This window comes from Leopardus geoffroyi, chromosome B4 (assembly GCF_018350155.1).
Source record: "Leopardus geoffroyi isolate Oge1 chromosome B4, O.geoffroyi_Oge1_pat1.0, whole genome shotgun sequence".
Lineage (NCBI taxonomy): Eukaryota > Metazoa > Chordata > Mammalia > Carnivora > Felidae > Leopardus > Leopardus geoffroyi.
The window spans coordinates 122080809-122099263 of record NC_059341.1 but is presented as its reverse complement, the minus strand read 5'-3'; the positions used below and the strand labels follow the sequence as shown (position 1 = coordinate 122099263).

The 18455-nt window shown below is 37.5% G+C and overlaps 1 protein-coding gene across 6 annotated transcripts in view; it reads right to left on the bottom strand.

Annotated features, from left to right (window-relative positions):
• ANO4 (anoctamin 4) overlaps window positions 1–18455 on the bottom strand; it is a 417061-nt gene that overhangs the window by 95899 nt on the left and 302707 nt on the right. For all 6 annotated transcript variants that reach the window (XM_045462469.1, XM_045462468.1, XM_045462470.1 and 3 more), the window contains 2 exons: window positions 14559–14665; window positions 2193–2248 (listed from right to left, as the gene is read on the bottom strand). In XM_045462469.1, coding sequence (XP_045318425.1) covers window positions 2193–2248; window positions 14559–14665 — 163 coding nt within the window. The remainder of the gene's footprint in view (window positions 1–2192; window positions 2249–14558; window positions 14666–18455) is intronic.

The following is an 18455-nucleotide window of genomic DNA, read 5'->3' as shown; positions in this document are numbered from 1 at the left end:
GGTCATATAGGAAAGAAATGGATACATATTATTGAAGGCAAAGCAGTTATTGTGGACATAATCTTGTTGATGGTGCTGTGTAGTAAAAAGCACATGCTTGTTAGAATCAGGCAGGTTTGAACTGAGTTCGAACTCAGTTCTGCTATTTTTTAGCTGGAAGACCTTAAATTCTCTGAGCCCTGGATTCCTAATTCATAATGGAACTAAAATATCTGCCTCATTAGATGTCTTTCATGGTTTGAATGAATAAAGTGTCTTGCCCAGAACACATGCCTAAGACTTAGTTCCACTTGTCTCAAGACAGGGTAGTTGGTAAACAGCCATAGCTGTTCCCTTGCCTTGTCCACGCAAAACCCTAAAATATAAAATCTGGATATAACCTCAAAATTACAACAATTCAAATATAATTCAACCACTTCATGGAACAAATGACGAGACAAAGGGCCGGGACAGGTGCAGGTTTTTCTGAGTTCAGTTAATGGCAATGCTAGTTTCACAAACAGAAAAAGCATTTTCTGGAAGTGGACTAATTACTAACGTTAATCTGAGAAGTTCTTTCTTGTGGAAGGTGAACCAGGCTGAAAGACAAGAAACTCAGGTTCTAGTCTCAGGTCAACAAACTCACACAGTGACTAGAGGTGGGTTAACCTTTCTCTAAACCGCTATTTAAAGTTTTAACATGAAGCGTTGGCAACAATGTCTGCTCTTCCTGCTTTCCTGCCTTTAAAGGTTATTATGAGGTTAAATAATATAATTAAGCTAAACTGAGAGTAAAGAGTCAAAAGAGCAATTATCTTATTGTTGTTGCTATTACTGATTTGGAAGTTCTCTTCTCATAGAATACAGGGCTTTACCAAGATATGGAAGCCACAAAGACACCTTGAGTTACTCCATGGGGTTTCAAAGCTGCATCTTCTTAGACCTCCTCATACCTGCCACCTACTCGCCTACACAGATACTTCTGCTCCCCTACTATTGCTCACTACGGACAAGGGCTTGGCTGTGGGAGAATGCAGTTGTCTTCGAAACCTTTTTGGGGCCATGCCAACTAATAACTACAGAAGGCCACATGATGTTTTCTGGGGAAATCTGTCTTTAGAGTTCAGAATCACCTGTGTGTGGCTCGAGAATACCACGGGGTCAAAATGTTTGCTTTTGTCATACTAAAAGAATCATTCCTAAAATGTTTCATGGCAGTCTGTAAACAGGGTCTCAGACTAAAGCCTCTAGTTTTCTTAATGAATAAGATTTGTAAAATTCTATATCACCTTTGTGTGCTTGTAGTATTTAAAACAACAGGGGCAGTACTCTAAGCCAAATAATAAAAGGTATGTTTTGGAAAGACTTGCCATTTATGAACTGTTGGAACAGTTCTCCAAAGTTTATTGGCAAACTGTTAACATCATTACTAGTATAAGGCTTCTGGAAATCACTCCCAGGAGTTCCAGCCTGGCTAGTTTGTGAGGTCCTACAGGGCATGGGCTGTGATAGTCATCTTTCTGCTGCGTCACACCGTGACTGGTACAAAGTAGGGGCTCAATACCATGAAGATGAGAACCATCTTTCACCAATCATGAGGATTAAGTCCCTGTAAACCTATGTGTAAAAGAGAATTCTGGGTTAAATAACCCAAAACAGAGTTAAGGGTAATCTCAATTACATTTACTAAAATCCTTATAGATGACAAAAACCATGAAGCAAATAAGGAGAATATCAAAATTTATGTAACTTAAATGAGCAATAATATGTACAATACTATTCATTTCCATTCATCACCCTCTGGTTACCAGAGACTTTTCAAAATGGCTCCTCCCTACTCTCGAAGAAATAGCTATAAATTTCTTTGTTGCAGAGACTATATATTTCAGCAACATTTTCCCCATGGGTGTGGTGCCTCATGCAAATTTTCAATGCTTCTCTAATTTTATGACTTGGAGTCCCTCAGCGATTCCTCTGAACTCATGCTGAGTGACTCTTGACTCAAGTATTCTTACAATTACATAAAGACACATAAAATAAATCTGTGCTGGGGAGAGACGTCACAATGCAAGTAGGCCCTCCCTCATTATCCATTGAACAAATTAATTTCACTCTGAACAAATGTCGTATCAGCAAACTCAATTAATGACTATTCCCAGAAGGTGATTTAATAACAAGAAATTGACAGAGGAGGAGGAAAGGCAGGACAATACCTCGTGCAAAGGAAATGCAGCTTCATAGGAGCCATTGGTAAGCAAACGATTCAGACCTAAAATGATAAAAAAGTTCAGTTTGAACTAATACTGAGTTTGAATCCTCACAATGTTCAAGACTAATGTGAGGGTGGTACTTTTTGGAGCAAGCAATCTAGGTTTTCAAAAATGATTTGAACCCAGTTGGGGACTCAGTTTGGAAAGTTTTGCTATGTGCTAGCAAATTGGAATCAAGGGCTGGGAAATCAGATTTTCAAATAGAAACCAAACAGTGACGCATACCTGGCGCAGTGCCTGGCACAGAGACAAGAATGTATTGAGAAAAGTGGATACATTTATCATACCAAAAAATGATTTTCTTCCAGGAGCTCTTTTTATATTTTGATCTAGAAGCTTCAATGTAGATAAATCTAACCCTTCTGCATTGGACTAGTGGTATGACTTTGAAAAAGTTCTCTTGCCCTCAGGCTTTAATTTTCTCATATATAAAATGGGGGAAGGGTGTTGGATATGTGGATTATTTTAAAAATAGCTTTACTGAGGCAGAATTGACATACGACAGATGACAGAGATATAAAACACACAATCTGAGAAGATTTGACTTACATATGCACACCTGAAACCATCAGCACCAAGATAGCAAATATATCCATTACCCCAAATACCCCAAAGTTTATCATGCCACTTTGGAACGGCACTCCTCCCTATGCCATCTCCAAGGCAACACTGATCTGCTTTCTGTCATTATCGGTTTGCATTTTCTAGAGTTTTGTATAAATGGAATCATCTAGCATTTACTCTTTTTTTGTCTGAATTCTTTCACTCAGGATAATTACTTTGAAATTCACCCATGTTATAGCTCATTTTCATTGTTGAGTATTCCATCATACGGATATATAACTATTTGTTTCAATTTTGTGAAAGAGTTTTTTAAAATTGGTATTATTTCTTGAATGGCTCATAGAATTCATATATAAAATAATCTGGGCCTGCAGGGGTATTTTTGTGAGAAGATTCTAAAGTACAAATTCAATTTCTTTAATACATATGGGGCTAACTAGGTTATTTCTTCTTTTTTTAAGCTTATATACATAAGTTTATTTTTTTGTTTTTATTTAAATTCCAGTTAACATATAGTGTTATGTTAGTTTCAGGTGTACAATACAGTGATTCAACATTTCCACACATCACCTGGTGCTCATCACAAGTGCACTCCTTAATCCCATTTATTTAACCCATCCCCCACCCATCTCCCTTCTGGTAACCATCAGTTTATTCTCTGTAGTTAAAAGTCTGTTTCTTGATTTGCCACTGTCACTTTTTGTTCCTTGGCTCATCTGTTTTGTTTCTTAAATTCCACATATGAGTGAAATCATATGGTATTTGCCTTTCCCTAAATTATTTTGCTTAGCATAATACTCTTTAGCTCCATTCATGTCATTGCAAATGGTGAGATTTCATTCTTATGGCCGAGTAATATTCCACGGTGTATGTATACCACATCTTCCTTACCCATTCATCAGCTTGTGGACACTTGGGTTGGTTACTGTAGATAATGCTGCTATAAACATTGGGATGCATGTCTTGTTTTGAGTTAGTATTTTTGTATTTTTTTGATAAATACCTAGCAGTGCAATTGCTGGATTGTAGGGTAGTTCTATTTTTAACTTTTGGGAGAACCTCCATAATGTTTTCCATAGTGGCTGCACCAGTTTGCATTCTCACCAACAGTGCAAGGGGGTTCCCCTTTCTCCACATCTGTGCAATCTACACATTTAAAGCAATCCCTATCAAAATACCGACAGAATTTTTCACAGAAATAGAACAAAAAAAATTTGTATGGAACCACAGAAGAACCTAAAGAGCCAAACTAATCTTGAAAAAGAAGAGCAAAGCTGGAGGCATCACAATTTTGGACTTCAAGTTATATTACAAAGCTGTAGCGATCACAACAGTATGGTACTGGCACAAAAACAGACACAAAGATCAATGGAACAGAATAAAACACCCAGAAATGAGCCCACAATTATGGTCAGTTAATCTTCAACAAAACAGGGAAGAATATCCAGTGGATAAAAGACAGTCTCTCTAACAAATGGTTTTGGGAAAACTGGACAGCAACATGCAAAAGAATGAAACTGGACCACTTTCTTACACCATACACAAAAATAAATTCAAAATGGATGAAAGACCTAAATGTGAGACAGGAAACCCAAAACTTCTTTGATATCAGCCATACACAGCAACTTCTTTCTAGATATGTCTCCTGAGGCAAGGGAAACAAAAGCAAAAATAAACTACTGGGACCACATCAAAATAAGAAGTTTCTGCACAGTGAAGGAAACAATCCACCAAACTACAAGGCAACCTATGGAATGGGAGAAGATATATGCAAATGACATATCTGAGATACACATTCCAGAATATATAAAGGACTTACACAACTCAACACCCAAAAAACAAATAACCCAATTTAGAAATGTGCAGAAGACATGAATAGACATTTTTCAAAAGACATCCAGATGGCCGAGAAACACATGAAAAGATGCTCAACATTACTGATCATCAGGAAAAGTGCAAATCAAAACTACAATGCGATATCACCCCACACCTGTCAGAATGGCCAAAATCAACAACACAAGGTTATTTCTTCTTGAATGGGTTTTGATTATTTTCATCTGTCAAGAAATTTGTCCATTTCATTTAAGTTGTCATATTGACAAAAGATTATTCATAATAAAAGATTATTAAAAATATTCAGAAAATTTTTAGTGAGATCATCTTTCCTATTCCTAGAAATTTAGGAATTTGTGTTTTCTCTCTTTACTACCTGATAAGCCTGGCTAGAAGTTTGCATTAGTGTTCTTATCATTGTGTAACAAATTATAAGATATATTGTAGCTAAAAACATTATTATCTCACAGCTTCTTTTAGTCAGAAGTCTGGATATGCTTCACCTAGGTTCTCTGTTTTGGGTCTCACAAAGCCAAAGCAAAGGTTTTGGCTATACTGCATTCTTACCTGGAAGTTCAGCTAGGAAAGGAGCCACTTCCAAGCTGCCTTACATGATTGACAGAATTGATTTCCTTGTGGCTACAATATTCATGGCAACTTGCTTGATCAAAACCAGCAAAGGAGAGAGGGAATCTGTGTCACTGCAAGTTTCTGAGCTGGGGACAGGCCTAAACCTGATTAGGTCAGGCCCACCCAGAATGATCTTCCTTTTGATTAAGTCAAAGTCAAACTGATTAAGAACTTTTCCACATCTGGAAGATCTCTTAAGCTTTGTAATGTAACATAATCACAGGAGTGACACAATCACCTTTGCGATACTCTATTGGTTAAATTTAAGCTACAGTTTCTGCTCACACTTAAGGAGAAGGAATTACACAGGGCATGACTCACTGGGAAGTCGCCTTGGGTGTATCCACCACAAGGTTTATAAATTTTTTTGTTTGTTTTGTATTTTTCCCCAAAGAAACAGCTTTTGGTTTCAATGATTTTCTCTATTGTTTTTTCTGTTTTCTATTTCACTGATTTCTTCTCTTTTATTATTTTCTTTCATCTACCTACTTTAATTCCCTTTTCTTTTTGTTTCTTAAGGTGGAAGGGGAGATCATTAATTTGGGCATTTCTTTTCATATATAGGCATATAGTATTCTAAATTTCTCCCTAAGTACTGCAAACTTTTTGGTATATTGTTTTTTCATTGAATACAACATACTGACTTCTCTTTTGATTTCTTCTTCCACTGATGAGCTATTTAAAAAAAATTTTTTTTCAACGTTTATTTATTTTTGGAACAGAGGGAGACAGAGCATGAACGGGGGAGGGGCAGAGAGAGAGGGAGACACAGAATCGGAAACAGGCTCCAGGCTCTGAGCCATCAGCCCAGAGCCCGACGCGGGGCTCAAACTCACGGACGGCGAGATCGTGACCTGGCTGAAGTCGGACGCTTAACCAACTGCACCACCCAGGCGCCCCTGATGAGCTATTTAAAAGTGTATTAGTTTTAAATATTTGTAAAATTTCCAGAAATTATCTTATTAACATATAATCTACTTCCTCTGGTCAAAAAACATACTCTGTAGGACTTGAATCCCTTTAAATCCATCAATCATGTTTTATTCCCCCCCAAATATGCCAATCTTGGTAATGTTCTAGGGGTACTTGAAAAAAAAATACATATTCTGCTGTTGTTGGTAGTGGACTGATCTAAAAGATCATTTAAGTTCACTGGTAATGTTATTCAGGTCTTCTAACTCCTACTGATTTTCTGTCTATTTATTCTATTAATCACTGAGAAAGAAGTATTGGAAATATATGACTATAACTGTGAAGTTGTCTATTTCTCTTTGCATTTCTGTCAGTTTTTGCTTCGTGTCGTTTGAAGCTGTAGGCTTTTAGGATTGTTATGTCCTCCTGATGAATTGACTAAATTCATTTTTATCCCTGGTAATATTCTTTTCTCTGAAATCTATTTTTATCTGATATCAGTATAGCCTCTTCAGCTTTCTTTTGGTTGGCATGGTATAACTTTTTTGAACCTTTTACTTTTAACCTATTTCTGTCTTTATATTTAAAGTGTGTTTCTTGCAGGCAGCAAAGAATTAGGCCTTGCTTTTTTTTTTTTTTTTTTTTTTTTTTACTCAGTGTATTAACTTCTCGATTTTGGATTGGGCTCTTTAGAGCATTTATGTTCCATGCTCTGAGAATGATGAGGTGTTCCAATAACATTGGAAATCCTTTGTGGTTGTCCTTTCACTGACTTTGGATAGTTTCCTAATACATATCCACTAATCAGTAGTCAGCTAAATACTTGAGGGGGACCTGCTGCTGATCTTCAGAGTTCTCTCTTGGTGGAACTTTCTACTTTATGGTACTCTGCTCTGTGAACTCTAACTGCCTTGGTCTCCTTGGACTCTCAGCAACATCTTCTCAACTCAGGCAGGCTACCAGGTTCTGCCTGGGTTCTCCTTCCCTAGCCTGCTATCTAGAAACTATGTCAAAGTAGCAAGTGGAGACAATTATGGGGCTCACCTTATTTGTTTTCTGTTTCTCAGGGATCCCTATTCTTGGCTGCCCAACATTTGATGTCTTGAAAATAGTAGTCTCATACTTTTTTTTCTGTTTTCCCTTTGATCGTTTCAGGTGGGGGAGTAAATCTTGTGCCTGTCACTCCTTCTTGGCCATCAGTGGAAGTTGAATGTGTTGACCTTTGAAGTTTCTTTCAGATCAAGAATTATGCTACTTCCTAAAACGTACCTCAAAGAAGTTGACTAGAACAATGTCTCTCAAGTGACTAATAGGGGAATGCTCCCTATGCTTTAGATCCTGATTAGAGTGCATAGGCTTAGCCTCAGTGGGAGACAGAACATACACTGATTCACTTTTTACTGATGGAGGGTCAATCAATGTTCAGGTACTTTTAACCACCGTAACACAGTACTGTGTTTTAAGATGCTTGACATTAACACTAAATGTCTAAGAAAAACATGTTAAGTACAAGTACCTGTATTGCTTTTGTATTTTGTCTAGCAGGCAGGAGGCCCTCAATAAATACCTTTGCAACAAATGAATAAAAATGATTATGTGGAAAACTCTGATTCCCTGGAGTCTCTATTGAGAATTCCACATATCTCAGCAATCAACTTTCAAACATCCCAGATATTAGAAAAAACAGAATTGACAGGGACCTAATAAGAGACTCTGTTGATGACCTCTGTAAGCTTATCATAATTTATCAAAGTCCTGCAAAGTGAGAAAATAGTTCCTACTTGAAGTCTACTACTCCACTAACTTCCCCTTTGAGTACCAATTTTGAAAATACAAGTCAATTTCAAAATTTATTTCATGTACCTATATTGTTAAAAAATCTTAGTTGATCTATTAATTGCTCTATTTTGAACATGGATTTCAACAGGTTTGATTTTCACAGTTGTAACAAATTCAGAGTGAATCAGGAAAACTTACATAGTGTAGTTTACACTCCAGCAAAATATCCTTATGAATCATGTTTACAAATCAGTATTTTTGTATTATTTTTGGTCACTATTGGCTCATGGAAGATGTCACTTTCAGAAAGAGTTTAGGTAGAAAATAACATTAGATAAACATTATTCTATCAATAAATTAAAATTTCTTCTAATATGTTATTTCTTTTATTTACAAAACCAAAGATGACAATGAAACACTGGGTCAACCGAGCATTTGTAGTTTTACTCCATGTTTTTTAGCATAATGCCTGACTCTGTGTTAATAATTTACTCTGTGATTGGTCATTTCTAAATTAGATACTTCTCCAGGTCATCATTACCAATTTTCAAAGCACTGAACTGATGAAGGAATAAAGAATATGTGAGATATATATGTGTGTAATACACACACCATACACACACACACACACACACACACACACACACACACACACACACAAACACTGGACTTTTTCCTCAGTCATAAAAAAGAATGAGATCTTGCTATTTGCAATGACATGGATGGAGTTAGTATTATGCTAAGCAATATAAGTCAGTCAGTCAAAGACAAATACCAAGGGATTTCACTCATGTGTGGAAGTTAAGAAACAAAACAAATGAACAAAGAGGAAAAAAAAGAGGGAGGGGCAAACCAAGAAACAGACTCTTAACTATAGAGAACAAATTGATAGTTACCAGATTGGGGGGGGGTGGGTGGCGATGGGTGAACCAGGTGATGGGGATTAAGGAGTGCACTTGTGATGAGCGCTGGATGTTGGGTTGAAGTGTTGAATCACTATGTTGTACCCTTGAAACTATTATTACACACTATGTTAGCTAACTGGAATTTAAATAAAAGCTTAAAAGATAAAAAGCATTGGGGTTCTTGAATAGAATTCTCCTTTTAACAAATGAGAAACTTTTACAAAGATCATTTATAACTAGTAAGAATACAACATTTCCCACACTCCTCCAGAATATTTACAAATCACTGTCTCTGTCCTTTGGTCTTCATCTTGGCTATTTGTAAAAATAGCTCACATTTTGAGATGCAAAAGTTAAGTTATTGATGAATGGCCTCATTGTACACAATTTTTTTACTGTCTAAGGATGCTGATGATTAGACATTGTGTTTAAAACATTTTCAATTCAGTTCAAGAAGCACTCATACTACATGCCAGAGAGTGTGCTAGGCAATGATGATACGAAAATGAATAAGGCAGCGTATTTACAACTAAAGAGCTTACTGTCCAGACTAGCAGTTTTTAGCTACAGTCTCAATACACTAGCGTGTTATAATAAATTGTGAGATGTGTTGCAAGTTATAGCACCAATATTAGCGAAGGCACTGTTTTTAAAAATTTGTATTTTATGAAATAATTCAGAATAGCTACTATCATAATCATTTCACTTCTGCTCATTTCTTTCCTAGCATTTTTATGATACAATGTTAACTGAAAAAGTTATGATAAAAGGGAAGTGTAATATATCTTGTTTGTTAAAATTACATGAGCAAATAGGGGATACATATTTAAAAAGTAATTAATATAATATTTATGTTGTTGAGTTTAGCCATTCTGACAGGTGTGGGGTGGTATCCCACTATGGTTTTGATTTGCATTTCCCTGATGATGAGTGATGGTGAGCATCTTTTCATGTGTCTGCTGGCCATATGTAGGTCTTCTTTGGAAAAGAGTCTATTCCTGTCTTCTGCCCATTTCTTCACTGGATTATTTGTTTTTTGGGTGATGAGTTTGAGGAGTTCTTTATGGATTTTGGATACTAACCTTTTATCTGATAGGTCATTTGCAAATATCTTCTCCCATTCCATAGGATGCCTTTTAGTTTTGTTGATTGCTTCCTTTGCTGTGCAGAAGCTTTTTATTTTGATGAAGTCCCAACAGTTCATTTTTGCTTTTGTTTCCTTTGCCTTTGGAGAGGTGTCTAGTAAGAAGTTGCTATAGCTGAGGTCAAAGAGGTTGCTGCCTGTATTCTCCCCTAGGATTTTGATGGTTTCTTGCCTCACATGTAGGTTTTTTTAATCTATTTTGAATTTATTTTTGTATATGGTATAAGAAAGTGGTTGATTTCACTCTTATGCATGTTGCTGTCCAGTTTTCCCAACACCATTTGTTGAAGACACGGCCTTTTTTCCATTGGAAATTCTTTCCTGCTTAGTCAAATATGAATTGACCATATAATTGTGGGTCCGTTTCTGAGTTTTCTAATTCTGTTCCATTGATCTGTCTGTTTTTGTGTCAGTACCATACTGTCTTGATGACTATAGCTTTATAAAATAGCTTGAAATCTGGAATCATGATGCCTCCAGTTTCGTTCTTCTTTTTTGGGATTGCTTTGGCTATTTGGGGTCTTTTGTGGTTCTATACAAATTTCACAATTGTTTTTTTTCTACCACTGTGAAAAATGCTGGTGGTATTTTGATGGGGATTGCAGTAGATGTGTAGACTGCTTTGGATAGTATAGACATTTTAACAATCTTTGTTCTTCCCAGCCATGTGCATGGAATGCATTTCCATTTCTTTGTATCCTCTTCAATTTCTTTCTATAGTTTTCAGAGTATGGGTCTTTTACCTCTTTGGTTAGGTTTATTCCTAGGTCTCTTGTTTTTGGTGCAGTTGCAAATGGGATTGATTCCTTGATTTCTTTTTCTGCTGCCTCATTACTGATGTATAGAAATGCAACAGATTTTTGTACATTGATTTTATAACCTGTGATTTTGTTGAATTCATGTATTAGTTCTAGAAATTTTTGGTGGAGTCTTTTGGGTTTTTTACATAGAGTATCATTTTGTTTGCAAATAGTAAAGGCTTGACTTCTCCCTTGCTGATTTAGCTGCCATTTATTTCTTTTTGTGGTCTCATTGCTGAGGCTAAGACTTCCAGTACTATGTTAAATAGTAATGGTGAGAGTGGACATCCTTGTCTTGTTCCTGACCATAGGGAGAAGACTCTTAGTTTTTCCCCACTGAGGATGAGATTAGCATGGGTCTTTCACATATGGCCTTTATGATGTTGAGGTATGTTCCATCTATCCCTACTTTGTTGAGAGTTTTTATCAAGAATGGATGCTGTACTTTGTCAAATGCTTTTTCTGCATCTATTGAGAAGATCATATGGTTATTATCCTTTCTTTTATTTAAGTTATTTAATACACCAAAATATTAATGGTGGTTCTTTTTGCATGGTAGAATTTTCATAATATCATTGAAAATAAAGAATTCAAGATAATGAAAGAAGAGTTGTACATGGTTGCTTATTAAATAAACATTTCAGAAGTAGTTGCCATAGGAATTCACAGGAAGAAGAAAGAATACCTTCAAGCTGGAATGGTCATAGAGGACTTTATGGAGAGGATGTGTCTCAAGGATGGTTGACTGTTGCAGAAAATATAAAGATGTGCTAACCCACAACCCCACTGAAGTTAATAAAGACCTAAATCAGGTTCAATTTTACGATACCCACCTACATAGACTCTCACTGAACTTATTATTTCAGGTGTTTTCAGATTTGGACTAGATAGCTCTCATTTTCTCTGTATTATATTTTAATTTATGCAGCTTGGGATCAAAGCAGTTTTTGGCAGCTTCACCATACTAATGACTCACTGAGCTTGCATTCAACTAAGCCTCTCAAGTCTGTTCCTCTCATGATGTTGTTGAGCAACATTTCTCCCACACTGTACCAGGGTAGTTGTTTTGCTGAATTCGAGTGTAGGACTTTACATTTACAAACTATTAAATGTCACCTTGTTGGATTTGGCTAAGATTTCCAGATCATTGAGATCTCTTATACTCTGGACTCCAAAGACAAACATATTTAATGCATCCCTCCAGAGTCCACCCGACCTGAAAGCTTGATGGGCAGGCTGTTTAAGCCATATACCAGGTATCAATTTATTTGCCTCTTAATTCCAAATATATTTTCATTGCCTACTTTGCAATAATGGAGCTGGACCTTGTAAATATTTCTTCTTTACCAGGCTGTACAATGTTAGGTTTTGTCAGTAGAGGGCACTGGAAGGACTCTGGAAGAGTAAGGAGTTTGCCTTCCTGGTACCAGTATGCTCCTCTCAGCAGGCTTCTGCAACACATGGCTTCTACGGCACCAACTTCCTGCAGTGCATGGTGGCCGGTAGCACATGGTACTGCCCCAAGGGCAGGTATTTCCTTAAACAGTTTCACAGAGCAGTGCTGTTGGTGCAACACCTCCCAATGAATGGCTTCCCTGGAGCCCCTCCAGGCAATTTCTGCCAGCAACTCCAGAACACTGCTCTGCCACCTAGTGAACGACAGCCGCACCATTTCCAGCAGAGTCTGAATCACAGCTTTGCTGGGGGGAGTCTTCCCAAAAGTGGTAGATACCCTTAATATCTGCTATTTCTTTATCCTTTAGAGTTCTCTTTACCCTTTACTAGCCAATCCCTGATTACTCCAATCCGCTGTCATAGTTTTTATATTAAGTTTTCCCTATAAAAATTATGTGTGATTTTTGTCTCCTGACTAGATCCTGAGTGCTATAGGTCATTATTCAAACTACTGATAAAAAGCTTGTTTGGACAGAAATAAGGACAAAGCCACCCAAATCCTCCTGATAGATGATAATCTGTTTAATAATGTAGAAAATGTGATAAAATAATATGGAAAGGTTCTCATAAAAAAGTCCCAAATATGAATTGTGAATGTCCATTGATAGATGAATGGATACAGATGTGTTGTGCGTTTATATATTTATACACACACACACACACACACACACAGACACACACGTGCACGTGCACACACACACACACACACACACACACACACTAGAATAATACTCAGCCATTAAAAAAGAATGAAATCATGCCATTTGCAACAACATAGATGGATCTAGAGGGTATAATACTAAGTGAAGTCAGAGAAAGACAAAAACCATATGATTTCACTTTTATGTAGAATATAAGAAACAAAATAAAGAAATAAAGGAGACAAACCAAATGATAGACTCTTAATTACAGAAACAACTTAGTAGTTACTGGGTGTGTGTGTGTGTGTGTGTGTGTGTGTGTGTGTGTGTGTGTGTGAAATAGGCGAAGGGGATTAAGGTGCACTTATTATGATGAGCACTGTGCATAATTGTTGAATCACTATATTGTACACCTGAAATTAACACAACACTGTATATTAATTATAGTGGAATTTAAAAATGAAGTTAAATAAAATGAAAAATAAAATACATATATAAGAATATGCTAAGTGAGGGGCGCCTGGGTGGCGCAGTCGGTTAAGCGTCCGACTTCAGCCAGGTCACGATCTCGCGGTCCGTGAGTTCGAGCCCCGCGTCAGGCTCTGGGCTGATGGCTCAGAGCCTGGAGCCTGTTTCCGATTCTGTGTCTCTCTCTCTCTCTGACCCTCCCCTGTTCATGCTCTGTCTCTCTCTGTCCCAAAAATAAATAAACGTTGAAAAAAAAATTTTTAAAAAAGAATATGCTAAGTGAAATAAGTCATACAGAGAAAGACAGATGCCATGTGTTTTCACTCTTATGTGGATCCTGAGAAACTTAACAGAAGACCATGGGGGAGGGGAAGGGAAAAAAAGTTAGAGAGGGAGGGAGGTAAACCATAAGAGATGCTTAAAAACTGAAAATAAACTGAGGGTTGATGGGGGTGGGAGGGAGGGGAAAGTGGGTGATGGGCATTGAGGAGGGCACTTGTTGGTATGAGCACTGGGTGTTGTATGGAAACCAATCTGACAATAAATTTCATTTAAAAAAAATAATGGAAGTTATTTAATGGAGGAGGTGATTATTTGGAGAATTTCTTTATGTGTGACAGTTCATCTCTGTACTTGCCTAGAACAACTCCCCCTCTATCTTCCCATGTTGGCTCCTTCTTGTCATCAGGTATCAGTTCAAATCCTGGCTTCTCAGTGAAGCTTCCTTTGACCACTCCATCTCATCTTGATCTCCACCCTCCACCCCTTGCCAGTCTATCTCTGTAAGATCACCCATTTCAATTTCTTCATGTTACTCACTGTATTTACTTATTTGTTTATTTCTGGCTTTTAACTTCTTGAACATATGCTCCAGAAGATAACCATGCCCATCTCCCCCAACATCTAGCCCACTGCCTGGTACATAATGGGAACACCACAAATATTTATTGAACTAAGAGAATTTTTCCCTGATCTTACATACATGAGATAACATGCTATTTTTAAAAGATCTAAGGGTGCTATTAAGGTTTTACACTTGTGAGTCATCCATCAGGGGAGTAGAGGTTTTATAAATCATGAGAAGTTATAGAATTGATATACACTTTATAAAACCAAAGGAAAAAAAGTCTGTAATCTCCCAAATCAAATGTAGCTTATTATACTAATATGCTACTTACCAATTTTGTTTTTTCCTTCTTCATACTTTATTCTTTGTAAAATGTGATGTACGATTCTACTTCTTGTGGCATTGTTGAAGAAAGTGTCTTTGTTGTGTATGATGAAGCTGCACACACATATTGAAAACACAAGCTGAAGGTTAATTGGAGGTGATGAATCTAATCTTTGACATAATTTGGTGTTACTCATACAGAAGTGTCTTCAATCAGTCACGGAAGGTGGGTCTGGAATAGCATGAGAGAGCCCAGAAATCACACCAGAGGCAGGAGGCTCACAATCTCAGTAGTTTTGGTTCTTAGTCTCCTGAGCATTAATATAATTATGTCAGGAAAGAGCTGGAGCTAAAAACAATTAAGAATCCTTAAAATAAACTAGTAGTAAGTCTAGGCCTCATATCTTGTTTTTTTTGTTGTTGTTTCTTTGTTTGTTTGTTTTTTTTGTTTGTTGTCATCATTGTTTTTTTCCCCTCAGTAAGGTCATTAGATAAATTCAACCAAAAATTTATTTTGTTTTTATCTCCTCTTGTCTTCTAACCCACCTCCTTCCCTGTCATGTCAACCACCTGATTTTTCAGAAATTTTAAGATCTCAAGCTGGTTTGGGTGGTAGATATGGAAGTTAGGTAATAAGCTCTGGTCTGGCTCAGGGCCTCTGTCTGTTCCATTCCCATGCGCCTTGCTGGATGGGACTCCTCTCCTAAAGCAATACTTAAAATTGCTTTCTTTCTCAGCCAGTGGCTGACCCAGCCTCTAAAGTTTCTTACAGGGATCACACACCAAGATGTCCCTACCCTACTGAGAGGTTTTTCAGGTGACAGAGCTTCCAAAACCACATAATCCAGCATGAAGTGGCCATGTCCTCCCTTCCCAGGACGTGTTGAGTGATAAGTGGTACAATATTAGAGATACTGTAAGTATAACTGCTTCATAAATTGTAAAGTTTATTAACTCAAAACTTTTATTGGGTACCTCCTCTGAGTCAGACACCATGCAAGGCATATCAAGGTTGGCAGCCATTACCTTCAGAACCAAGCTCAGAAGTCACCTCCCCCAGCAGGCCTCCTCACCCCTCCAACTCCACTGTTCCCTGGCAAGAGTTCAGTACTCCCTCCTCTGTGCTCCTTCTTCTCTTGTAAGCACATCAATTTACTGATTATTCTATGTTGTAATTCATTTGTTTTCATTCATTCATTCACTCATTCATTCAACAAATGTTTATTGAGGGCACTATCTAGGGTACTGATTACACAGTAGTAAACAAAACAGATAAAAACTTAGTCTTTGAGAGGCTTACAGTCAAGGGGGGGAAGACAAACCATAAAGGAAATGAACATGATTGTATGGCTGAGGTAGGCAGAATCAACCTCTCTTTGCAGGTCTGTATCTCACACAAGACTGTGAACTCATTCAGGACACAAGGCTTAATCATACTAATTTCTGTAGCCCCAGGATCTATTGAGTGGCTGGTACAAATACAGGTACAGGTTTCTGAATTGTAGTAACTGAGGGCCTTTGGGGTTAATGTTGGGGAAATTTGCCAATGTTTTTCTTCAAGTAGATAGATTGCCAAGAGTTGTTCAGATGGTGGAAGGAAAAAATAAAACTGGCCTACAGAAGATAGTCTGGGCATAGGGTTTAGTTTGGGAACAACTGGGAACATGAATTTGGGATAACATATAAAGGGGAGAAAGGCCAAAGAATATGAAGATAAAATATAAATCATGTGAGCTGATTCCCTGGAGAAGTATTTTTCCTCTCACTTTTAACTCCCCAGGATTATGTTATAGAAAACTGTTCTCAGGAAAAGTAATTTGACTTGGTGGATGACAGATAAATGCTATGTGGGTGAATTAGAAAGCTGCAGAGCTTATCTTGTATTTTCTTCAAGGTTTTCTGAAAACATTTTATTGCATCAAAGAGGAAGAGAGGAAACCAAAAGTTACGTTGAATGCAGTTCCTTTTATCTTATCTTCCTCTGCTTTTCCACCTTCTTTAAGACAGACCATCTCATTTTAATACCAAATAGAGATGCCATAAAGAAATAGACAAATAAAAAAGCCCATTTTTGACTCACAATACTAGATGATAACTGAAAGCTGATAAGCATGACCATCCTTGACAGGACAATTCTGGCCTAAAAGCCCATGGCCCTCCTCCATTAAACAGTTTTCTACTTTCTCCTCCTTTTATAGTACCACATTGCATTTTGTGAGCTCATGTAACAGTTCTCTATAATAAGCACCACAGATGAGCTTCAAAATTTTGTTTTCCTCTTCCTTATATCTAGGTTGTACCTGGAGCATGGAGATTCTACAGTGGGAACAAATATATAGGGCACGTGCCAAGCACTATTCTAAATGTTCCAGGTACATTAACTCATTCAATCCTTACAATAACGCAGGACATAATATTGTATAGATCCATCTTACGGGTGAAGAATCAGAGAAGGTGAATGATGCACCCAAAGTCACTCAACTAAGGGGGAGAGCTAGGATTTAAACTCAGGCAGTGTGGCTCCAGAGGCTGCCCTCTTACCCACTCCACTCATCTCCCTTTGTCAGAAACCTCCTGATTCCTGAGGGCTGACTCTTGTGATCAGCCCAAGAGCTGCTTTGCCTGGAATGCTTTCCTTGCTTCTAGTCATTCTTTGAGCATTGATTCAGGACACATCTCCAAGGGTCTTCCTTGACCTCCTCCCCCCTCCCCTGAAAAGTAATTTGGTGTCATAACAAGAGAAAGGAGAAAAACATTTATTAGAAGAGGAAGATGAGCATTAAGTTCTAACATTACCCCTTATTCCCTTTAAGACTTTGAAGTGAGACAGTCCACAGACTAAACCCTAGCTCTGTCACATACTATGTAGTATTGGGACTCTCCCTCAACTTCCCTGAATCTTGGTTTCCTCATCTGTGAAATGGGGATAACACCATAATCACTCTCATGGCATGTCTGTAGAATCAGATGAGATGACGAGCATTGGAGAACCTCACTGTCTGGTGCTTACTAAGCTCTCAGAGTTAGCTGTCATCATTGCTGTTGCTTCTATGACATCATAGAGAATTTGCCTGCCTACATGCCTGACTTCTCTGGATGAACTTGAGGGCAAGGACTAGCCATGCTCATCTCTATACTTCCAGCACTAATACAGAGGTTGACAACTGGCTCAAATGAGCTGATCTTCTGGAGAACACTTGCTAACATTGGGGGCTATAAGACTAAATATCACCTCTTTATAACTTGGCAGCTACTTACTGCTTCCTGGAAATATTTCCACCCATTTCATCTTTCCAGCTACCACCTGAACCATTCTCTCTATGCTGCCAAAGGGTTTTCTTACAGGATGTGGAACAATCTCATTTTCTATGTCACCCTTTCAAACTGAAGGGCTAAGAGAAGGCACAATGATGATTCTTGACATCATTGTTCTCAAGCCTTCCTTAGTAACTTAGCCAAAACAACTTTCTTCAAATAAAATCACACACATACATGCATGCACACATGCATGCATTATGTAAGCTGAGCTGTTACAGTAAACATAAAACTTGGGAGCTCAGTCTCAGAGGTATCAGGGATCCACAAAGGCTTAGAAACTCTGCTTTCATACATTACTGATGAGTCAGAAAACTAGTACAAATTCTACAAGGGTCATTTGACCATGTCTATCAAAATTATATACAGGCTAATTATATTAATAGCTATATAATTATGTTATATATAATATATACATATCTTCTGACCAGCAATTCTTTTAGAAATTTATTCTACAAATACACTTTACCCATGTGCAAAGTGACAGATAACCAAAAACATTCATTATGGCATGGGTTATAACAGCAAAATTCTAAAAATGACCTAAACAATTCATCAGTGGGCGATAAGATAAACAAGTTATTGTACA